The sequence below is a fragment of the Mus caroli genome, unplaced genomic scaffold (assembly GCF_978045245.1).
Source record: "Mus caroli unplaced genomic scaffold, Mus_caroli_1 scaffold_12, whole genome shotgun sequence".
NCBI classification, from domain to species: Eukaryota; Metazoa; Chordata; class Mammalia; order Rodentia; family Muridae; genus Mus; species Mus caroli.
Window position 1 is genome coordinate 115,716,780 of NW_028227267.1, and position 25,822 is coordinate 115,742,601.

The 25,822-nt window shown below is 47.4% G+C and overlaps 1 protein-coding gene across 1 annotated transcript in view; it reads right to left on the reverse strand.

Moving 5' to 3' along the window:
- The window catches only part of Abcc4 (ATP binding cassette subfamily C member 4 (PEL blood group)), a 212,779-nt gene that overhangs the window by 145,182 nt on the left and 41,775 nt on the right, over positions 1–25,822 (reverse strand). The window contains exons 4-5 of the mRNA XM_021181507.3: positions 18,077–18,301; positions 604–693 (exon numbers count right to left, since the gene is read on the reverse strand). Coding sequence (XP_021037166.1) covers positions 604–693; positions 18,077–18,301 — 315 coding nt within the window. The remainder of the gene's footprint in view (positions 1–603; positions 694–18,076; positions 18,302–25,822) is intronic.

The following is a 25,822-nucleotide window of genomic DNA, read 5'->3' on the forward strand; positions in this document are numbered from 1 at the left end:
CCTTCCACACTCTGCAGGTGAGGTGTATGTCTGATGAATGAAAATCTGAAAGGGGAATGGTTGCTGGGCAGATCTGACCTAAAGCTAAAGTGATCAATCTGTAAGGTGAGCATAAAAACGGGTGTGGGCGAGAGCTGTAAATTCTAGCTAGGTAGCACCATGCGGCATGCCCTATCAAACCGTTCCTATGAACCAGGTTCCCCATGGAGGGGGTCTGTACTGCGCACTCCTGCCCTCCAAGACTTGGGTCCTTTAGAAAAAGAGAAAGACAGACAGCTGTCTGCTCCTCTGTCATGTGCTATAAAAATCACTATGAGGAGGTAGCCCCTCGAGACTATCACTGCACTAACCAAGTTGGGAGGAATATTGCTCTCCGCCAACTCATTGCAGATGCGTGTCGCAGGCAACATCAGAAAAGCAAAACTGGGCTCTATGGGATCAACACATCTTACCACACCTACGCTGCACACAGAACTGAGATGTGGCTTTAAAGTGCCTACATCACAACTTCAGAAAAACCCTAGTCTACACCAAAACCCTCACATTCCAACAGATTAAAGAGGGGGGAAAATTAGGGCAGGAACTGACAGAGATGGAACGTACTTGGTCAAATTTGTTCACGTCGTTGGACAGCAGGTTAACTATCTGGCCTGTGGTTGTCTTCCCCATGGCCGAGTTACTTAACCGGAGTGCCTGGAATAAATGAGCAGAGTGGAGAATCAGATCCTGTCCTAGCACTCTACCAAGCACGGGGAAAAACGTATGTTCATGGGGTCTTCTGTGGTGTAAAAGCCATGATGACAGCCCTAATGTCTGTCACCAACAGCAATATCTTCAAGGACAGCAACGGAGGCGAAGGAAGCAGGAGAAAACCAACTCATGCTTATTGATGAATGGCCACATGCCCCGTGTGTGTCAGTGGACACTCCACAGCCTACCAAAGCAAACTTGTACCAGCTCAGTAGGGAGACGGTGAAAGTAGAGAAAAATACAGGATTTGGATGAACACTGAATGTGCTATTAATTCTCAGCCAGATATCACTTAAGTACACATGGTCATGGCTTCTGCCTTCTGTATGTGGAAATGGCCCTCACTTGTCTCCGAGAGTCACAAATGAAAGAGAAGCGGTGCTCCTGTCTTAAGTATCTGCCAGAGACAGGGCCCAAAGGCACAGGAGGACCCACAATTGGTGAGACTTCCCAGAAGCACCTGTGATTCAGTCTGAGGTCGCAGGCAGCAGAGCAGTAGACAGACACTGGGGAAGGTCTCCTTCTCTGGCATGGTGGCAGGAGAACAGGGGACAAGGAACAGCTTCAGGGGACAAAGGAAGGTGCCATGGATCAATGAGCCGCTTGTGAGACATACAAAGGAGAGAAAGGTGGGGTGGCTAAGTAGAGAAGGCCCAAAGCCGATCTTGGAGGGGAGAGAGAAGTAGCTAAATTCTGAACGGGAACCTGGAATGTGAAGATGGTTTGTCTTGGGTTTTTGTTTTGTTGTTGTTTAAAATTCATTTATTTTATATGAATACACAGTAGCCATCTTCTAATACACCAGAAGAAGGCATTAGATCCCATGACAGATGGTTGTGAGCCACCATGTGGTTGCTGGGACTTGAACTCAGGACCTCTGGAAGAGAAGTCTGTGCTCTTAACCATTGAGCCATCTCTCCAGCTCGTTTTTAACTTTAAGCTAGAGTGGACCACATTGCCAGATGAAGAGAAAACAAAGAGACTACAGTAGACACCAAGGCAACAGGTAACGACCAGGCAGTTATGTAAAGGCAAAGGAGAACCAGATATAAACAACACTAAAATACCAGTAACTCCATGCAACATGAGTTACCTACCATAAGACGGCCCATCTGTAATTCTGACACTGGAAAGGCAGAGGCAGGAGGATCACAGAAAGTTCAGGGCCGGCCTAGGCTGCAGAACAAGGTAAAGACCAGCAAGGCAAGATGGAGAAAAGACACACTCAGTGGATGACACCATGCTCATGCGAATAGGAGAAACACAAATTGCCATTTCATATTTAAAAAAGAAAGCAAAAAATGAAGTCGGGCAAGGGTAGAAAGAGATCTAGAGAAAGAGAGGGGAGGGGTATGGTAAAGATATGCTGCATGCATGGTTGAAGTTTTCAAAAAAAGTAATAAAGATGTTATACTTAAAATACATGGGAGCACAGGGCTGCACAGGGCTGCACGAGTCTGCACAGGTCTGCACGGGGCTGTACAGGGCTGCACAGGTCTGCACAGGCCTGCACAAGTCTGCACAGGTCTGCACAGGTCTGCACGAGACCGGGTCTAGCACTGAGACTAGAAGTGCATTCACGCCCCATCCCTAGTCCAGAGCAATCTCTAATTGATAACCTCTTGCAAATGACAATTTACTTTTCTTCAAGGGAGTCTCACTGGGAAAAACACACTACTCTTCAGGGCAGGCCACGTGGCCGACAGGGTGGCCAAGAGGAAGGGAACTTAACCACATCTCTGGGAGGTCTTGTCTCCTAGTGTCCTGCTGGGGAGTTTGGTTTGGTTTGTTTACTCTTTTTTCTCTTTTCTTAACCCTACAGGTTCCACCACCCTCCCCCCGACCCCCCCCCCCCCGTGTGAATGCATACATACATGCATACATACACACATATATATGTATATAACTGGTGGCGTTTCTATAGGATTCCTGAGTCTGTGATCCAATGGGTCTCTGTGTCTTTATCTGTTGCTTATAGCTTTTCTTGTTCTTTTCCTTCTGTCTGTCCTGTTCTACTCCAGTGTAATTGTTTTGTTTTATATTAATATCATCGCTTAGAATCCTGTTTGTTTTCTAATGAGAGACAGAAAGAGCGTGGATATGGATGTGAGGGGAGGTGGGGAGGAACTGGGAGGTATGGAGGGAGGGGAAACTATAATTAGAATATATTATATGAGAAAAAATCTATATTCAAGAAAAAAATATAATAAAATTTGGTTCATACTGTACCATTTTCTTTTTAGTGCTCTCTCCCACCTGAGGCTACAATAAAGCCTCAAGCCCCTTTCTTCCCATTTCTCTGTGTGTGTGTGTGTGTGTGTGTGTGTGTATGTGTGTGTGTAAGCCTATATAATGAGACCATGTTTAAAGAAAGAAAAACAACAGCAGCCTATATATTATCAAGAAAGTACACAGGTATCACAGAAAGAGACAGAACTCAGGGACTTTGGCCACTGATACTATGTGAAAATATTTTTAGCACCTACGTTTATATTGAAACAAGTGTCAATCCTATATGCAGAAAACACACTGCAAATTTATGAATGAATACTTGATTTTATTTTTTTGTTTGTTTTGGGTTCTTTTGTTATTTTGAGTCTATGTAGCCTTGGCTGTCCTGGAACTCACTACGTAGGCCAGGCTAGCCTTGAACTCACAAAAGTCCACCTGCCTCAGCCTCCCAAATGCCAACCTTGATGCCCAGTTCTAATAGTTAAAGTAAGATGACAACCAAGCATGGGCCCCCCATGCCTGTAATCCCTATACCCTACAGGTAAAGATAGATACAGGTAAAGTTAGAGGCCAGGCTGCGCTATAAAGACAGACCTTGGATTTAAAAAGCCCAAATGAACGAATAAAGAATGAAATGAGGCACACAAAAGGCATCCCATACTCTAATCCTAAATTGATCACAACAATTAAGCAGAAAACAAAAGTCAGAACAGCATGCAATGTGTCTCCTCAGCATCACGGTCAGAGGGCGCACAGTGATGAGTGAGACCCCAGTGGCCATGCAGGGCTACCTGTCACTGAGGTCACCTGTACTGCAGGGAAGGAAAGCCAGGCTGTGGGGCTTCACACACACCGGCTGTTCCAGAAGCTACCAGAGCTGTGCAATCAGTCCCACACTTAGTATGTTCTGTTTCATTTTTAAAAACCCATCTCACTACAGTGAGATCAGAGGAAAAAAAGCAAAGGACAAAACAGTGGCATGCCTTTAATATTATCAGCGAGGAAGACAACCACAGACACAACTGGCAGACTCTGTCCTCCGTCACCAGAGAGTGATTAATTGGTGCCGCTCTGCTGGCCTCGCCCATCAGTATGCAGCCAGCCATCAGCTTGGACGGCACAGGAAGCAGTTGTCCCCACGCTCTGACTGCAGGCACTACAGGACTGTGAGCCCTGAGGGAAGGAAACTCAGGATTGGCCAGGACTCACCTGGCTTTCTGCCCAAGCAGAGTGCATTTCCCCAACCAACGAAAAAAAGATGCCCACTCTGAACAGAAGAAGCACCTGGAGTTTTTGGGTCACAGCCACAGAGGCTAGACCAGAGATTTTCTGTGGGGATTTACCAATGGCTCTTTGCCAAGGCCTTCACTGTCCAGGGGCAGAGCTGAGTGCCAGAGTGAGAGTCTGAGGTCAGAATGGCTATGAAACGCCAGGCTTCGTCGCCCAGGCAGAGCTAAGGTTCTTCCTGACTGCCTCGGCCATTCGATAACGATGCCAGGAAGACCATGCATTAGTGATAAAATCTGTCTACAGAGTCGGCCAGGCCCTTGGACTGAGTTCAGAATGGAAATAGCTGCCTTGCAGCTGAGATGCACAGAGAGACAGACAGGACCATTCTGGTAGGGACCAGCGTCAGAAACAGAAACCAACACTCTGTAACCCACACTCCCTGCAGTATAACACCCCCAACGCAACATGGTAGAGAGATTATTACAACGGGCAAAGGAGAAAAATAAAAAATTTTAAAAACAGCGACCCATAGTCACAGAGGGTGAGTGTCAATAGAAAGATGCCTAGATAGATATCCAGCTCATGGGATGAGCAAAGGAATATAAAACAACTGCTGGAATCATGGATACGTAGCCAAAGAAAAACACGGTCACGACAAATGGATAGATGGATGATTTTAGGAGAGAAGTGGACACCATCGAAAAGAATGAAACAGTATTCTAGACTAGAAAATATACATCTGAAATTAAAAAAAAAAAATCTACCAATTAACATTAGTTCCCATTGGATATTTCCAGAGTAAGTAAGAGCATGGGGAGAGTGGGAAAGACTAGGGTTCAGACCGAGAACCTCGCACAGGCTAGGCAATCTCGTCTCTATCATTGACGTGCACTCCTAAGCCCTCACTGTACAGTTCATTTTGAGACTAAGTTGCCCAGACTGGACTTGAACTTGTGACAACACCCTGCTCTGGCCTCCCGAATATCTGGTATTACAAAACCATGCTCTTATTTCTGTAGTTTACAAGGGAAAGAACAACGTGAGCGTGCTATAGGAGACTATCACGCCTCCAGTCAAAATCCCGGAGAACGGGTGAGAAACCATCCGCAGAAACAGGAACGAAGGCTGAGGCCATGGCTCTGCCAGACTTCATCAGCTGATCACGTGCACGGCTTTGATTTGATCCCAGCACGGGGGGAGAGGATGGAGGGAGAGGGACAGGAAGGGAAAGGAACGACGATACTTAGAGATACTTAGATACGTCCTGGTCAGGTCTGGTAGGAGGCAGCGGGTGCACCCAGGAGGTGACTCAGTGGGTATAGACTCTTCCCACTAAGTCCAAGGATCTGGGTTCAGTCTCCAGATCAGATGGCAGAAGAGAGAACTGACTTCTGCTGTCCTCTGACTATTTGCGAGCGGTGACACAGATACATACATATGCACAAACAGACAGACAGACAGACACACACACACACACACACACGTGATTGGGAGACTAGTTGCTCTTGCAGAGAACCAAGGTTCAGTTCCTGGGCTGGCCCATAACCACCTACACTGCCAGCTCTGAAGGATGTGATGCCCTCTTCTGGCCTCTGTGGGCACTTGCATGCATGAGGTACCCTATAGACAAGTAAGTACAACATAAACAAAAATAAATTAAAAAAAAAATTAAAAAGCAAACAGTCTCCCCAAACCCCACCCCACCCCCACCCATTCACTTGTTAAACTATGTTTCTATCTGGATTATTTTGGGCTGTAAATACGAAACATAAAGCAGATGCATGCACATAAATGCCACATATCAACGTGGGTAGCGTGGTGAGACAAGTGTCCATCACTTCCACGGAAGTGGCTGCGGAGGACTGGTGGGGTGTGCTTTCCCTTTAGAAGTCTGGGAGGACTTGGCTTGACTGGTAGGATCTGGAATTACTGAGGGAAACATCTGGGGTTGCCTGTGATAGGCTTGCTAGGTTAGGGTAACTGAGGTGGGTCAACTCCCATGTAAGTGGCACCGTCCTACCGTCTGTGGCCAGGGACACATAAAGAGTGAGTCCTTCCGGGCGGTGGTGACGCACACCTTTAATCCCAGCACTCGGGAGGCAGAGGCAGGCGGATTTCTGAGTTTGAGGCCAGCCTGGTCTACAGAGTGAGTTCCAGGACAGCCAGGGCTACACAGAGAAACCCTGTCTTGGGGGGGGGGGGGAAACTCCAGACGGAGCATCCACACACATCTCTCCCTGCTCCCTGAGGCTAGCGCCATGTGCCTCATGTCACCCATGTCACCGAGGGGCCATCCCTCCCTTCCTGACAAACTCCTCTCTCTAACTGGGAGAAGAACTAAAGCAGAAGACACATAACTAATAAAGTATCCGGCTGCCATTTTCACAGAAACCTTCTAAAGACCCCTAACAGTCCTGCCAATACAGGTGTGAACACCTCCTGATCACACTGCAGATTCCTCGCCAACTCACTCTTACTACTGTTGACCCTCACTGTGAGGCTCCTCCCAGAATGCCTCATGCCTGTGCGCTTGGATTCCTCAGTCGATTCTCCCTTGTCCCCTGTCACCAGGCTCAGCACACTAGTCCCTATGACTCCCTATCCTTTTGAGACCACTGGGTCAAGGCAGAGGAGCAGCAGCATGTAGACCCCTGAGGGACCTTCAGAGTGCAGCGTTCGTGACCCCATCCCAGTCTGTCAGATAAGGTGGCTTCCAGGTAAGCGGGGCATTACTGGGACAGGTAGCTATGCAGGGTATGATTAGCTCGCTGAAGCAGAGGCCACATGGATTTTCCCGATGTTACTGGCTGGAGATGCTTAGCAATGCCGTCACGCCCTCTTCATGATTGCACAACTAAAAGCGGCTGTGCTGTTTCTCAAAGGGAGGCTGCAGGGACTGCCCAATATCCTCCAGCGATAAGATGAGCATAACGGGAGAATAACGGCTGCACCAGGCCAGTCTTGTGCCCTCTCATTCTGGAGAGGGAAACTGGTTCAGGAAAATGAAAAACCACAGACAAAACCAACAACCTGCCACTCGCTATAATCCGATAGTCTGGCACCTTAGGGATTTCTTTTCTGTTTTGCTTTATCTGACTGTCTATGGCTAGCAGATCTGTCCAGCTCTGAAGGATGACGCAACATTCACCTGCATAAGGTACCTGATAGATGGCTTTCCTTTCACCCCACTTCTACCAGAGGCCACAGCTAAGGCATCAGACATGCACACGCTGACGAGCCTCACCTGTCTGGCCGTGAGGATATGCATGTGACCCCACCTGACTCCCCCACTTCGGGGGAGGGCCCTGGGATCCATGTTCGGAGGTCATACTGAGGGTCAGTCACACATGAAGATCCCAGAGAGTGCCATTCATCAGGAGCAGCCACATTCCCTCGCCTCTCCCACTTCCAGGACAGAGACTAGGTTTGTTCAAAGCCACCGTGGGTCCCCGAGGTCGGGCTCTCTAAAGCCTTGGGAGCCCAGGTCAAAGCATGGACAACCAGGTTCAGCAACCATGGGATGTCAGAAAAGATGCTAGACGCAGTATCTCAGGGCTCCCCGAGTGTCCGTGGTACTTGGGAACGTTTTAGAAAGCCTAATTATGAGCTAAGAAGAAGTGTTTTGACGAGTACGAGCCATCAGTACAGGGTGACAGCAAACCCGCACCACTGAACCAGCTCCACGGTTAATGCCATGGGAAGGGGTGAGGTGCACAGCTCACGGCAGTCTGTCCGAAGCGGAAAGACAGCTCCACAAGACAGCAGAAAGACCTCTCACTCACACCCTTCTGCCACCAATTCCTAGGTTTGAAGAGAAGTCCCATGAAGGGGAAAAGAGAAGGAGAGGCCACAGCAATCCTAGTGAAGCTGAGTTGTAGGCAACAGTGTGAGAAAGCCCAAAAAGATAATGTTGGTGAGAACAGAACTCTCAGGGAGGGACAAGGAGACAACCGGCTACAGTCCTCTAAGAATCCTATTATGTTTTTCTTTCTGGTTTGCCTCTAAAACACAAAACTACAAAATGTGTTTATAACTTATATCTTCTGGAAAACAGCATGTTTAATAATGAAAATTTACATGTGAACTCAAAACCGACTCCTGTATAACAACTATATGCACAATCATTTTGGACTATATTTTCAGTAATTTTTCATCATCTGCCTTCTGTCAGGCCAAAAGAGCAACTGGAGAGAGCAATGTGACAGTGCCAGACTTACCATGGCGTATAATGGCATATAGTTTTACTGAGAATCAGTCAAAAGGAAAATACTGGGCCTGCGAGGTGGCTTGTGGGTAAAAGCGGCAGTTTCCAAGACAGGCTGAGTGATCCCTTGGAACCCCAATGCAGGAAGGGAGTGGGGAGTCCCGGAAACTGTAATCTGGCCCCCAAACATGCACAGTAATGTGTGTGTGTGTGTGTGTGTCTGTGTGTCTCTTTGTGTATGTGCACGTGTGAGTACATGAGTATATGTCTGTGTATGTATGTCTGTGTGTGTATGTGCACGTGTCTATGTGTGCATTTCTCTGCATGTATCTTGTGTGTGTTTGCATGTGTTTGTGAGTCTGTGGTGTGTGTGTGTGTGTGTGTGTGTGTGTGTGTATGAATGCAATTTTACTTTTCACTCTAACGTTGTGTGTTTACTAAAGTATCACTCTTGTGTGGGTGGCTGGTCACCCATCATAAACTATAAGTAACAATGCAGACGTTTTAATATTGCAAAATGAATGGTTCCCTCACTCATTCCTGTCCCTCAAAGCCACGTTTCAAGCTTTGAGGACACCTGTAAGTAATAAATCAGTAGGGAGCATTTCTTCTGCCAAGAGAGAAAAATAACAATGGACTTCAGGCCATGCAGTCTAAGTCCTGCACACTGCACCATGTACCACACTTCTCAGAAGCACTAATCCCTAACCTTTCCCAAGAAGAAGAACAAGGCCATGGAGAGAAAGGCCCTCCACAGGTGGCCCTCTACAGGGAACACAACACAGGTGGCCCTCTACAGGGATCACAGCACAGGTGGCCCTCTACAGGAAACACAGCACAGGTGGCCCTCTACAGGGATCACAGCACAGGTGGCCCTCCACAGAGAACACAGCACAGGTGGCCCTCTACAGGGATCACAGCACAGGTGGCCCTCTACAGGAAACACAGCAGAGGTGGCCTCTACAGGGATCACAGCACAGGTGACCGACCCTCTACAGGAAACACAGCACAGGTGGCCCTCTACAGGGAACACAACACAGGTGGCCCTCTACAGGGAACACAGCACAGGTGGCCCTCTACAGGGATCACAGCACAGGTGGCCCTCTACAGGAAACACAGCAGAGGTGGCCTCTACAGGAAACACAGCACAGGTGACCGACCCTCTACAGGAAACACAGCACAGGTGACCGACCCTCTACAGGAAACACAGCACAGGTGACCGACCCTCTACAGGAAACACAGCACAGGTGGCCCTCTACAGGGAACACAACACAGGTGGCCCTCTACAGGGATCACAGCACAGGTGGCCCTCTACAGGAAACACAGCACAGGTGGCCTCTACAGGAAACACAGCACAGGTGACCGACCCTCTTCAGGGAACAAGGTCATTTTCAAGTTACCTCTTGCAAACCCCGTATCTCCCCACTCCTTCGGGTTCAAAGATGAGTTTATCAAGCAGATGTAGATAGACCAACATCTGTAACCTCCTGGAGATAGGGACAGAGACAATAACTGTCTGCCACTAATGAGTCCCTGGGGAGTGCAGGGGAAGAGACGAGGACATAAAAACAGGTAAGATGGCGTTTTCTCAGAGCTGAGAGCAGACAGGGAAGAATCTCTGAAACCCTTTCCTTTTTCTCGAAGGAGCAGCAGACACGTCATCACAACCGCTGATGTGGCTGCACTGCCATTTTTCCACGGGAACTGGTCCTGGAGAGTCATGACCATCTTCATTACTCAAAGTGATATATATATATATATATATATATATATATATATATATATATATATATGATATATATATATATATATATATATATATATATATATATATATATATATATGCCAGCTGTAAAAGGACAACCGCTCCAGGAGTCCGTTAAATCACGTTAAATCAGGTGCTTGGAGAGTGGTCCAGCTCACAGAGCTAGAAATCAGGATGGTGGTTGCTAGGGACCAGGGTGGAATGGAGAGTGGGAGTCGGTATCTAATGCCTACAGAGGTTTGGGTTTGCCAGATGAAAGGGATTCCAGGAACAATGGCAGCGGTGGCTACAGAAGGTGGTGAGTGCGGCATATCTGGGCGGGCTGGGTTTGAAACGATCCGTTTCACGCTTCGTGTATTGGATCAAGACTTTGTTCTGTGCTTTGAATGTTCTGAAAACAAGCCAACTACCTTTGAGAACCGGAAAGGAGAGAGCCACCCGCTACGAACGTTAAACCCAGAAAGATGCCTTAAAAGCTGGAACAGGGTGGAAATTCATTTCAGTCAGTGAAGTGATTTTACTGTCAGACATGTTTTAACATCATTCACTGTGACTTCAGGATGAACACAGGCAAAAAAATAAAAATAAAAAGGGCAGAGTTGAAGCTGTAGTGTCCCTTTCTAAGGAGGCCATATCTGTCCCCACAAGACCCTCAACTACTATGCCTGTCACCTTCCATGACAACAGCAGTGGGACTCAAGACAAAACCTATGGACCTTCTTCTGACACATGTGGTCACTCCGTCTGCCCCGAGGGAAGGTAAGGACTATGCCCAGCAGGTCCTGCACTGTACAGACAGAACTTCCAGCTCTGTAGTTTATAAACATCTGGACTAACAAACCCACACCACACTGGCCCACTCCTCCTGCTCCACCATAAAAGGCAACAGAGCAGGACCACTATGAGGCCAGTGTTTGCAGATAACAGAAAGCAGGCAGCGTGCAAGACTCCGAGATAAAGGACTCTGGTGCTCGGCATCCCACAATGCACAGGGCAGCACCGCCTCAGCAGAGAACACTAAGGATGCGCCTTAGAGCACATCACAAGTTGAGCACTTGGTCTCCACAAAGTGGCAGGTTTCTGATGTCCTGCAAGCTGTAGCTGTGGCCTACTCAAGGAACAAGGTCACTAGGAAAGGCAATGGAGGGGAGGCAGTTGGGGAAACACGGAGACAGATGACTGTGACCAAACTCATAAGCCAAAATAACCCCCCCACCACCACCACCCGCTTGAATCTGTTCCTGACAGACATTCAACACAACAGCAGCAGCAAACCTCGAGCAGACAGAGCTGACATAAAGGAGCCCTCCCCGAGAACAAACTAACCTCTCCCAGAAAAACTAAGGCCAGGCCTCTCCAGAGCCTCAAATACACAGGGCTGGAAAGCGGAGTCCTATCCAGCTACAGTTGGTGAAGGGTCACCATAGGACTTCCAAAGCTCTGCCTCACTGAAGTGCAAAACAGTACCTACTGAAGTTAAGGTGCTCAGCCAGTAAGGCTGGTGTCCCATCAGTACAAAGCCCCAGTGCTCTTCAGAAGGAAGGGGTGGCAAGCACGAGGACCCCTTCTAAGTAGAAGTTAATTTGAAGAACCTAGAATATCAAAACAAAGAACCAACAGGCAAATATTTTGACTTCTGTAAGTAAATGAAAGATCCAAGGTTACCGGAGTGTCCAAACCATAAGCAGGATCATGACCAGTCTCTGAAAGAAAACCAGCCAGAGAAAGGCTTGCTAAAACCTCAGCTGGCACGGCTGGGAACACAGACTACAGAGATGCACGAAATGATTGGGCACAGTCAACACCAGAAGCCACACACACCATCAGTCACCAAGAGACAAAAACCAGATTCTATAGGAGGCATACCTCAAAATCACTCCGCAATTTCTTCTATATGGACGCATGCTCAGGACAGGACCCTTCAATCCGACTCTGAAGTGTTAGTCTAAATGATATGATGTCTACTAACAGTCTCATAAGACCATTGATGGGACCTTTGGTATTAACAGACTCATAAAACCATTGACGGGACTTTTTCTTCTAGTGACCCAAGCCTAGAAGCAAGCTGGAGTTCCAGCAGCGTATGAGAGAACCCTACAATCAGGAAAAACACCCACCCACCTGGACCGGTGTCTCAAGCCTGAAACCTTAACTAGCACTTGGCAGTCAAGAGGACGAGAAAGTCCAGCTTGGGTTGGAGGCTAACACAGGCTAAAAAGTCAGAGCTTTTCTCACAAAATAAATCAACAACAATCAATCACTGTACACGACTGTTTGAAAATAAAAACCCCAAATGCATTCTACAGAGAGGAGGAGAGGTCAAAGGCCCGTAAGGGACTCTGCTGCAACTCCTGTATGAATTCCGTTCGCTCCCAAGATCATTATCCTAGATTCCCTCACACCATCAGGCTACCAACAGAACGCTACCAGTGGATGAAACTCTATTCTTATCACTCAGTTCCTTTCTTAAAGAGTCAATGGCTGCCATCTGTCAAGTAAATGCATACCCTCCGCTCCATACCTTACCTACCCCACCCCTACCCATCCACAAACTCTCCACACCACCAGTCCCTGCCTTAACCTTATGATCAGGGTCTTCCAACAACAGAATCTGATGTGATACTGTTCTTAAATTTCTTCTCCATTCTTCTGTTGCATGTACTTTTAAAAGACACACTACCTCCTTTCCCAGGAGCTGCAGCCCTGGAGCTGCGGCCCATCCTCTGGCTCCTCCGTGAATCCTAAGACAAGCGAGTCTATTTTATGCCATTTTAAAGATTGGGAAACCAAGGCAGTTACTGAGAAAAATGACTCCCTCATCTTGCTAGTTTATGTTTCTAACCACAGAAATTAAAACAGTCCTCTTAGCATTCTCTCAGAAGATTGATAGGATTAATGTCCCACAAAACACTCAGGCCAGATGCAAGCTCATATTAGAAATAAAATAAGCCGGGCGTGGTGGCGCACGCCTTTAATCCCAGCACTTGGGAGGCAGAGGCAGGCGGATTTCTGAGTTCGAGGCCAGCCTGGTCTACAGAGTGAGTTCCAGGACAGCCAGGGCTATACAGAGAAACCCTGTCTCGAAAAACCAAAAAAAAAAAAAAAAAAAAAAGAAATAAAATAATAAAAGATTTAGAAGGAAAAATATTAAACTATTACGACAGTCAGTGTACAAAGCACAGCCAGTTCATTCTAACTGTCAAATGTTAGGATAATAACACGAGGACAGGAAGTCCTGCCAAAGTATCACTTGCTATAAACACCACGTGGTTTCACTTCGACAACACCCTCAGGGTCCTCCTTACACAGACAAAATATCAGAGCAAGCCTCGTGATGTTCCTCACTTTGAAAAGACCAAAGTATTTGAAGACTGGGCATTCCATATTGTCCTGTCTAAATATAAGGCAATATAGTCCACACTGAACTAAAATTAGTTTAAAATAAAAGCAAAATCACCATTGATCTGAGAATCATGAATCTGATATCACCACTGATCTGAGAATCATGGGTCTGATATCACCATTGATCTGAGAATCATGGATCTGATATCACCATTAATCTGAGAATCATGGATCTGATATCACCATTGATCTGAGAATCATGGATCTGATATCACCATTGATCTGAGAATCATGGACTGCCAAACTTTGCGCCAATTGCCTCTCCCCAATCCCCTGAGGCGGCCCAGGACTTAAGCTGTTAATCAACTGAACACAAGCACAGGAAAATATATCCTAGGAAGGCAGAGGTGTGACTACAATGAGAAGCTGAGGTGTGTGCAGAGCCAGCTCACCTCAGAGGCTGGAATGGAGAACACGTTTCCTCCCACCAACTTTCCATTCATGAAACTCTAAAGTTAGTGACGACTAACAATTCTAGCCAGAATGGATTCTATCAGGTAGTCTGCTCTGCCGAGCAAGCAGAAGAGACTAACACAGACACACTCAACAACTGACCTCATAACTGGGCTCAGCATTCAGAGCCAAGAGAGCCACCCTCAAAATCCATTCCGCAGAAATCAGTCCCAACAGAGAACTGCTGTGGATCTTCAGGGACACAAAGTCAGGAGGCCCCCCGGCTGACTAAGCCAGTGATCTGAAGGGAGAAACCTCTCTGTGCCTTGCATATTCTATAATGAAAAGCGTAACAGTAAGACCCTCTCTTTGGTGTTGAGACCATCATCATGTGTATATGCAGTGTATACTTAAGCCCTTTGCCAAATTAAATTCTGTGAAGGTCTGAGCCAAGGTCTGAGAAAAGGAGACACCCAGGCCCAGGAGGCCCTGGGGATGGAGGGTCCCAGCGCCTTCAGCTCATTCTCGCCTTGACTAGATCTGTCATCTCAGTCCAGTCTGTTCTTCTCTCACACAGAAGTCAACGTACAAACCCTATGTGACCTGAAGCTGCTGAAGTGTCCCTTCCTTCTGCGTCTCTGTCAACTAGTAAAGAAAGGACACCGGTCTCCCCCTAGAGGGAACAGCAATTCTCCCGGGAATGGGGCTGGCTCTCACGGTAACTTTCCAAAATGAATGAATATGATACCCCAGCACCAGCATAACTTTATTAAAGCTGTGAAAGTAGATACATGACCAGTCCTGTCTGTCTGTCTGTCTCTCTCTGTTTCTCTGTCTCTCTATGCTGTCTCTCTGTCTCTCTCTGTCTGTGTGTGTGAGTGAGTGTGTGTGTGTGTGTGTCTGTCTGTCTGTCTGTCTGTCCCTCTTCCCAATATGAGCCGTTGCTTCGCATCATTATTTGTTTGCTTAGTTGACGTAGTGAGGATGGATAGCTAAACTCATGTTGCATCTGCATGTGCAGGCGCATAGAGATCAGAGACACCAGGTTCTTTATGAATTCTTCTTTACTTAATGTACTCAGGCACTGTCTCTCAGTGTAATGGTTTCTATAAGCTCAGCCCAGGGAGTGGTACTATTAAAAGATATGGCCCTGTTGGAGTAGGTATGTGACACTGTGGGTGTGGGCTTCAAGACCCTCACCTTAGCTGCCTGGAAGCCAGTATTCTGCTAGCAGCCTTCAGATGAAGATGTAGAACTCTCAGCTCCTCTGCGCCATGCCTGCCTGGATGCTGCCATGTTCCCACCTTGATGATAATGGACGAAACCTCTGAACTTGTGAGCCAGCCCCAATTAAATGTTGTCCTTGTAAGAGTTGCCTTGGTCATGTTGTCTGTTCACAGCAGTAAAACCCTAATTAAGACACTAATAAACCTAGAGGTTGCCAATTCAATGAGTGTAACCAGGTAACTTGCCCTGTGTCCACCACTTAAGTGCTAGGATTACAGATAGATCAAGCTGCTATGCCCCTGGCTTTTGTATAGGACCTGGGGAACGGTCTGGTCCTTATACTTGTACGTGAAGCACATTCTTGTTATCCACCCAGCCATCTCTCCAGATCAACAAGCAGTTTTTATATACGATCCATCCCACGAGGCCATTCAGCAACACATACTACCATGATGATAGAAACAATCACTCCGTGTATACCACCCAAACCGATTTCTCCTCGGATCATGGATTGGGCACTGAAGCCTCAGGTGAGCTCCGAGCACGTGCAGAAGGGCCTTGCAGATACACACACCCAGGCTCGCCTCAGCCTCCCGGAAGCAGTCCTCCTGAGAGAAACATCTTAAGCTTCACCTCAGCGTACTTCTTGCACAAGGCTGGCAAGAGGAAATTCATCTTTCCCAAGTTTCTAGGGTTTCAGGCTAAATCTCGGACCACAGCAACTCTGGACTTCATAAAGAGATTTTCCTGGGATAACCATACTGACCAATGAATACCTCTGAGAGGCGTTTACTTACAGGCAGGTGAACAAATCTGCCAAGCTAGATCAGATTTCCCCAAGGCCAGTTCCGAAGTGTTGACAGAGACACTAAGAAGAATAACAAGTGAATTCCCCTGCACAGGAGCCCTGATTGCCTGAACGGACACCTCGCACCTGACTGTGTAATTATGGTGTGCAGCACAATGGGAATGAAACTTCCTAAGTACAAGGGGGACTAGTCAGCATCTAGGAAGATTAAAACCTTGACAATTTATGGAGAAACTTCAATATTCTCCTGCACGGTACGAGAGTAAGCCTCAGACAGGATGGTGGTGGCAGTGAAGGCCTAAGACACCATTACCAGATCCATGTCACAGATCCCGAGAACACTGTCCTTATCAGAGCCTAAGGTGCTGGGCCTCCATGAGCCACACAACGCCAAGATTAATAAGACTGCTCAAAAGAAGAGGTGCCAGGGATACTTCGTATTTGCTGAGAAAATCCATGGCTTTCCAGATACACCAGAGACAGGTAAACGATGAGTGACTTCAATCACCGGATGTCATCCGAATGCCACCACAACTAAATCAAATTAGCAAAGCGGCTCAGCCATTTTGAACACTTCATGCTCTTGCAGGGATATGGGGTCTTCAGACAACAAGAACCATGTGCATGCACGCTCTTGGGAGCCTCTGTGTGTGTGTGTGTGTGTGTGTGTGTGCACGCGCATGTGCGCACATGTGTTTAAAAAGTAAAAAACAGGTAGGGTTGCCATACAACAGCCTTGACAGAGTCGTCGGACCCTGACACTTACAATGACCCACATCCATCCATCTGACGGTGGAGGCTTCCTATCGACATCCTTCGTAACTGTTCCAATCAGCATGAACCAGGAATAGTGTGGCAGCCCCAGCACAAAGGTGCATCACACCAGACCTATCGTTACGACTTCAGTAGGAGAAAGATACACACACTTTAAGAAGCAGGACAAGGTACCTGGGAACTAAAGTTCTCTCCAAAAATACTTTAAAAAAAAATTAATGTACATTGGTGTTTTGCCTGTATGTGTGTCTGTGTGAGGGTGAGTCCCCCTGGAACAGAAGTTACAGGCAGTTGTGAGTTGCCATGCGGGTGCTGAGAATTGAACCTGGGACCTCTGGACAAGCAGCCAATGCTCTTAACCACTGAACCATTTCTTCATCCCCCAAAACTACTTTTCTAAGTTTAAAATACATGTGTTATACCAAGCCATACAACTATAATATGCCCTGTACTGATATATTTCCTTGAAAACATTAGGTTGAACATAATTAAACATTTCACACCTACACACACACACACACACACACATATATATATATATACACACACACACACACACATATATATATACACACACACACACATATATATATACACACACACACACATATATATACACACACACACACACACATATATATATATATATATATATATATATATATACATACACATAGAAAAAGAGACAGGTAGGTACACAGGTACAGGCACCCAAGCCCACCTACACCTCCGGAAGCATGTGAAAGGTAAAAATCCCTAATTTCCTTTCTCAGAGACAATGTGTTCTCCTAGGTTGAATTCTAAAGACCCTGCTCCCCCAAAGTTTAATGTTTGGTACAACATTGATGCCGTGAAGACTTTAGTGAACAGCACAAGACTTGTCAAAGGAGAAGCTATAAGATTTAGCTGTGAAAAAAAAATCAATTCTGCATTTATTTTTTTTAACCTAGATTTCACCCTAAATCCAACAGACTGCCTATGCACCATAAGCAACCACAGTCTGACAGCGAAAAGAGACTTCCATGTTAAAGCAGGAGAGTTTGCAGAATAAATAATAACAACAATATATTCTAAAGCCCAAACCAAACAGCAAGCATCTCGTGTGTGGTCCAAACAGTTTGTTTTTATGACCAGGTTTTGTCAGGTGGTATGAGAGGGCCTTGAACTTGTGATCGTCCCTCTTCTGGTTCCTGCAAGTGCGGGCATGGGCCATAACACCCAGTTCATTACATGACTCTAACTTATGGGAAACTTCAGATGAAGGACATGTCTGACAAGCCAGGTCACTTACCTTCCGGTAAATCATGTGGCACATGGCGACCCGCAGCCTCATCCCGGCGCACTGCACGTGGTAGAAGTACAAATGATGTAGTATGGCCAAGATGAGCGTACACATGGACAGCACTGCTGCGTAGCCATAAGCTGTGTGCAAAGCCACCGAGTCGTCGGGGTCATACTTCTCAAAATATTCAATAATTTTCCCTAAAAATAAGGGCTGAACTACTCGGGTGCCCTCCTAGAACAAAAAACAAATAGCATCCATTAGAGCTATAAAACCACATCAACATTGCTCAGTACAAGCTTCATACCCATATGTCACTTGCCCCCTCCCAAGGGGGACGAAACTGCGATCATCACGACCACAGCAAGTGAGCATTCTAACCTGCTTGAACTCAAAAATCACAGGCTCAAGGACATGCACGCACTATGATTGGTCCGTGTAGATGCTCAACACAGGTTCATAGCCGGGCGTGGTGGTGTACACCTTTAATCCCAGCACTCGGGAGACAGAGGCAGGCAGATTTCTGAGTTCGAGGCCAGCCTGGTCTACAGAGTGAGTTCCAGGGCAGCCAGGGCTACACAGAGAAACCCTGTCTCGGAAAAAAAAAAAACAACCCACAGGCTCACAGACATCCACGCACTGTGATTGGTCCAGGTGCATGCTCCACACAAGTTAGAATCAGCTTTAAAACACAACTGTCAGACTGCCCCCCCCCTCCAAAAAAAAAAAAATACTGTCAGAAAATGGATAAGGGGTGGGGAAGAGTGGGAGGGAGGCGGGGAAGTAGCCAAAAAGGAAAAGGGCTGGTCACCTGCTTAAATGCAGACATGCCAGCTCTTGGCCTCCCCTCCCTAGTCCCTGTTTCCTAAGACCTCAATGTTCCACCCAGCCTACCAGGAAGTGAAAGGATGGCCCATTCACAAGAGGCACTCTCAGGCCGCCTGCTGCCTCCTCCTCTCCCTCCTCCCCCTCCTCTCCCTCCTCCTCCTCCTTCTCCTTGTGCCACTATCAGCTAAAGTATCTACACAACCCAGGTCAAAAAAGAGACCCTTGCAACCTTTCTCAGCCCAGGCTCTGCATCACAGCACACAGCAGACCTTCTACTGAGTGTGTTAAAAGGTTCAAGGCTTGCAAGGTCCCCAGGGAGGCTGTACGGCCTGCCTCCATCCCCTAGACACTGAGGTGTGCCTCCTGTAGCACCTTCCCTCGGGCAACCTGGGGTCAAAGCTTGAGCATGTCATAAATGGCTGGCTAAAAGATATCAGCCCGGGTGTTCTCTACCAGCCTTATAGCACTAGACTTCACTAGACGCATAATGATGATGATTATAAAACAATACTAATCGCCATCCATTCTCTACAACAAAAATTAAAACCCTACACCAGTGAGGTGGGAGGATCTGGGATTCGTCTACTGGAGCTAAGGGAAAGCCACTTTCTGGCCAGCATGGAAGAATCTGAAATCAGCATCCAACCTGTTGAGTTTCCTGACTCAGAGGCCACTCACCCTCCTTAACCCACTTCCTCCCTGCAAATCTTTACAGACCCTTCCCCCAGGAAAGAAAACCAAACACTCACTGCAAATCCAAGCCACCAAAAGTAAACACAGAGGCCCAAACCATTTCCTCCTCCTCAAAGACAGAAAGCCGGGCTTGGAAACCTTTCAAACACTTAACTTTGAACACCTTCTCCTTCCCAGCAACACAGACACGCAGACAGCCGACATGTCTGCTTTTCACGGCCATTTTCTATCCTTACGAAGTGAGGAGCCTAACCCAGACCTAGCACGGAGAGAGAGAAGAGGAAGAACAGAAACAGAAAGCTAACAGGTCAATCTCACCAACTGGGCCCCAATCAGGACATTTACAGGAGATGCCTCAGTCACAAACATCACACCAAATATCACAATCTGTATTACACATACATGTGCGAGTACACACACACACACACACACACACACAGAGCCTTCCAAAGAAGTCACAGAAGGATCTATTAATTATACAGAAAGGCATTCTACTCAATGGAAGAGTTACAGTGAAGGTCACAAGGTCATCAGACGCCAGGGTCTCAGGCTCCTTTTCACACGTGTCACCAAATCAGGAGGCACAGAGGATTCACACAAGAGTGCCTGACACCGTGATCACAGTGGCTGGATAGTGCTCACTAAGACAGAACCCTGAGAGTCAGGGTGGCTGTGCTGTTCACACAGAAACCTAGGCCAGGACAGCCTGGGCCAGAGCACGCTAGCCTGGACCCTTCACCAGGAGCCCAGGGGTAACTCCTTCCACATTTGCCTGAGACTCCAAATGCAGGCATGCAGTTGTCGTCTGCTGCACAATTCTCCTGACTGGTTGTGAATCGTGGACCATGAGAGTGTCAGAGAAAACAACAGAAGGCTTGGTAAATACAGGAAAAGAGGTAGCCACTAGAGGCAGGTCTCCATTGAAGAATCGTCTGTGTGTCTGTCCCAGCTGGGTTGTGCCTCCTAACAATCCCCTTAAGTCTATGGGCTCTTGATGGGTGGGTGTTAGCCAATGCTTACCCTCCTCCCATGAGCCTGAGGATTAGAGGTCTAATCCTAACCCTCACCTAGGAAGAAACAATGAGGCAACTGCAAAAATGCTTGTCAAACTTCTAACTGAACAGAATTAAGCTTCCTGGGACCTGGGGAAGGGGCAATGAAAATGTACTGAACTTTCTCCACATACTGATACAAGCCTATAACCCCAGAACTTGGAGGTGGAGGCAGGAAGATAAGAGTTTGGAGCTAACCTGAACGACACAGAAAAGGCTGACTCAAAGAAAGTTCTACCTTCATCTGAGATTCCATTCTGTGCCCTACCCAAACAAGCTTCCCGCCCTTTGTCACCACCAAAACTGTCAACTGAATTCTCATGGAAGTGTTAAGAGTCCAGGTCCACACTGCCATCTACAAAATTTGGTTAGAACCACACAATCCCGTCTCCCAGACTTCCCACCCCATTTATAAAGAAAAAAAAATTACATTCACAGAAAAAAAAAAGTTTTAACTAAGTTTACAATTTTGTGTTGGGGCTCAGGCATAGTTATTCAGAGCTACGTGGGGTATGAGGCCCAGGTTTGGACACCTGGCAGCTATTTCTCAATGGCACATTTGGTCATCAGCCTGCATGCATCACTTGGCACTTGGGCAAACCACTCTGCTTTGCAGAGTAACTTACTACACAGGGCTTGATGGGACATTGTCCCCACAGGGCCTGGGGCCTCTTTCATGTTCCCTTGGGACTTGAGATTCTTCCTGTCCAACTTCACAGTCCCTGATCTTTGTCATAAAAAGGAAAACAAAGAAGCTGTCAGAGAAAATCATGCTGTAGTGAAACCCAAACACAGAAAACAATGAACCTGTGGGAGAAGGGAGTGGGCGGCAGACTTTAGAAAGGAGGGAACAGGGCAGACTTTAGAAAGGAGGGAACAGGAAATGAAGCTTAAGTGGAGAAAGATCAGAGACAATGGGAGTACAGTGGGTCTGGGGAACGTGTCAGACCAAGATATCCGAGGTGCACGACCACAAAGCAGGTGGACACACACACATAGCCGCTAATCACAGCTTCCAGTGACAGGGTGTGTGGGGCCTGCGCGTCCCTAGCATGGGAGGCTCCTGTGGAAATTTCGAGACCAAGGTTGGTTTCAGTGAGGAATGCTTCCAGACGGCGTGCATCAAACAAGAGCACACAGGCACCCAGAGGTTCCAAAACCACAAGGCAAAAGCACTCCAGCTCAGCCCAGCCGGGGAAAGTCAACGTTCAGGAAAGCACTGTGCTCATTAAAGGAAAAGATGATTCATAACTAGCTGCTCAAGTGACCTCTAGCCATTGAGATGTCTCACTGGGTTAAAAAAAAAAGGGCTTGCCTTGCAAGCATGGTGGCCTGAGCTTGATCCCTGGAACCCATGGAGGGAGGAGGACACTGACTCACAAAAACTTTCTCTGACCTGCGCGCACACACTATCTAAAAGGCTTTAACACGATCACCTCTTAAAGGGGAGTAGGGACGCAGCACAGAAGACAAGAGCAGCAGCCTTCTTTAAAAAATGACCTCTTACCTGAGCCAACAAAAAGCTTATCGGCCTTAGTGGAGAACGTTAAAGAACCACTCACGGTTTGAAAACTAGTTTTAGGGGAAAAGAAGTAAGAAATTCCCTTGCTTTTTCTATACATCCTGTACCCCAGGGTAACCTAAAGGTTATCCAGGGCAGACATGCCAATTATGAGAAGATTTGAGCTAATAAGCCAGGTGGGAAAATAATTGCCACGTCACCATGATGTAGCCAGCCCCACTTCATCATGAACATCTCTTAGCATCAGACACATGGAAACAAGAAGCACATGCTAGGTCCCTTACAGTAATGGTAGCACACAGTAGGTCCCTTGCAGTAATGGTAGCAAACAGTAGGTCCCTTGCAGTGATGGTAGCACACAGTAGGTCCCTTGCAGTGATGGTAGCACACAGTAGGTCCCTTGCAGTGATGGTAGCACACAGTAGGTCCCTTGCAGTGATGGCAGCACACACTAGGTCCCTTGCAGTGATGGCAGCACACAGTGGGTCCCTTGCAGTGATGGTAGCACACAGTAGGTCCCTTGCAGTAATGGTAGCACACAGTAGTGATAGTACACAGCATTGCAGATTAAGTCATACTGCAGGGTCTGGAGAGTCACTTCACTTCTTATCTACAACTCCTGGTGGCAGGGAACATGTTCAATGACTCAGGAGAGCAATGCCACTAGGCCAACCCAGGCTACGGGAACCTCCGCTAAACAAGCAAATCAGTGCTCACAATTTCAAAAACAGTGAGACAGTTAAAGTAACTGCAGAGTGAAGGGAAGACCGGGAAAAAGAAAGAATCCAAAGCCATCTTTGTCAACGAGATGCACCTCACTGGACCAGTCCACAGTCTAGGCAAAAACGGTGTTTGGGAATTGGGCTGGCAGCTAAGAGCGCATGAGGCCCGTGCCAAGGGTCTGAGCTCAAGTTCCAGCAGCCAGGTCAGGAGGTTCACAGCCATCTGTACCTCGCTACGCCCTCTTCTGACATCGGCTGACACTGTACACATTGGACACACACCCACACTCACGCGTATACCTATAAACATAGTCACAAGAAAAGATACAGCGAATCAATGAATGACTGAATGTCAGGTACATTGATGCCTGCCCTGTACTCCCAACTACCTAAGACGCTGAGGCAGAAAGAACACTTGAGCCCAAAAGCCCTAGTTGGCAACAGAATGGTATTCAAAAGAATCAATAAAATGTAGGTCAAAACCCTAAGAGAGGGAAATGAGCTATGGCTAGACACGCTGACAGCATGAATGCTTGAGTTAATGCGTCTGCAGGCAACGCTGCTGACACTCTACAGGGAAAGCTCAGCTCTTAAAGGTACAAATTGAACTGTTCTTAGATAACAGGCGTGATATGCGGGAACGGCTTCAAAACGGAGCAAGCAGGGCCCTGGGTGACTCAAGTCTCAACGTGAGCTGGTAAGTTACAGGGGCATGGCTTAGAGACAAACAGGGGCTTGATTCTGGTCTACTGGTGTGGCTTTGGAATGTTCCTAAAAGCCTAAAAAAGAGAACGTCCCACGACCCTTGGCCCTGACAGCAAGCAGCTGAGCAAGAAATCAAACAGTAAAGACAAGCAAGTTCCCCTCCTCCCGCTCGAGGAGTGGGCGCAGGAGAGTTAAAACCCCTTCTGAGCCGACCACCAGCAGCCAAGGTCATCTGCCTCCCCTGGAGGTGTGAGAGCTGTGACTGAGTTCATTAGATTATGGGGAGGCAGGCTGCCTCAGTGCCAGAGGGAGAGCCTGGCACACTCAAAGCTATGGGTTCAACCCTCTGCACAAAATGTTCAAAGCTTAAGCTGAATTCAAAGGGCTGCGGAAACACTGTAATTAGTGGCTAAGACATCAGCTTTCACAAATGGCTTTCAAATCCCACTGCTTGCAGACAGTCTTAGCAGAACACGAGTATTGTCAGGAGATGTTTATTTATGAAAGCAGTTTCCTGGGCAGTGCATGGAGAACCCCATTCGAGGATGGTGTCCTAATGGCTGGTCTCAATCTCCTACCATTATGAATACAATCTTTCTCCAGTGGAGCAATGGATCCTCTGACATTTTAAAGAAAGCATTTTCTCTGGGTTCTCACTCCAAGTCATCACTGTCAACACTAATAAGCTAGTGTCAGAGTGTCCAGGAACCCACGGGGCACACACAACTGACCACACCTGCTTCACAAGGCGTGGTCCACCTCTCCCTGCCTGGGTCATCTCCCTCTTGATCTCTATCACTGGCCTCCTAGGTTGAGCTGAAAGTTAGAGCCACTTGGAAAAAAAAAGCGCCAGGAAATGCATACCTGGACACATCTCAGGAATCAACCCCAAGCAAAGGCACAGACAGAACTGACTGCTGACCTCTGACCTTGGATAAGGGCAGGGTTACCTCAGATGGCAGCCTCCAGGATCCCCTATACTCCAGTATCCACCCAGACGAGCGACAGTCAGGGGGAAAACCTTGACCATGTTAGCAACAGTCTCCAACACCATTTCCAGAAGGTCCGAAGCTCTCTTCTGGCTTCCATGGGTACTACATGCATGTGGTACACAGACAGACAGACAGACAGACAAAACACTCATGCAAATATAATAAAAGTACACCCTAAAAAGAGAAAAGTCCTTAGGCAGTGAGCCGAACACTCAGGAGGCAGAGGCAGGCAGATCTCTGAGTTCAAGGCCAGCCTGTTCTCAAGAGTGAGTTCCAGGACAGCCAGAGTTACATAGAGACACCTTGTCTTAAAACATACAAAAACAAACAAACAAACAGTCTTGGCCAAAGGCCAACTTCACAGATGAAGCTGGCAGACTATCTAGACTATAAGACTTAAGCAGCTGGAAAAATGGCTCAGCGGTTAAGAACACTGACTGCTCTTCCAAAGGTTCTGAGTTCAAATCCCAGCAACCACATGGTGGCTCACAACCATCCCTAATGAGATCAGATGCCCTCTTCTGGGGTGTCTGAAGACAGCTACAGTGTAGTTAACGTATAATCAATAAATAAATATTAAAAAAAAAAAGACTTAAACAACCATGCTGTGCCTTGCCCACGACAGGCTCCACATGCAGGAGAGTCCTCTGAGGCTCCTTTGATGCCCCCAACTTCACTCTCCCACAGGCAAGACACCGCATAACTCAAAATCCAGGCCTGAATGACGTGAGGAGGCAGGCTGTGCAGACTCTGTCCCTTTACAGTAAGGCTCCAGATGGAGAGTCATCTCAGTCCCCATGGCACTTCCTGGGAGGGGCACACAAGGGACAGATGTACAGGGAACTCGCTGTTCCCAGCTGGCTTTCTCTGGCCTGCACGGGTGTGTTCCAAAGTCACTATCACGCTGGTTTCTCCACAATCCTCAGCTTCACAGAAGAATGTGGAACACTACCTAGAAATCCCATGCAAGGCTTCTGCACCAGTCCCACACCACCTCTTCTCTGGCAGAGCTCCATTAGCACCTAGGGAAGGCCCTGCTGGGGTAGATGGCTCACACAGCTGTGCTGTCTTCCTAGAATAATTCCTTGTGCTTTTGAGGCACCAGAGAGACAAGATGCCACACTCCGTTCATCCTTCCACTCTCTAAAACTCCAAAGTCCAACGGAACCACACGGAGCCGAGATCACGAAATGAGAAATCGCCTCGTAAAATCAGCTGTTAATCTAATGCTCACCCCATGT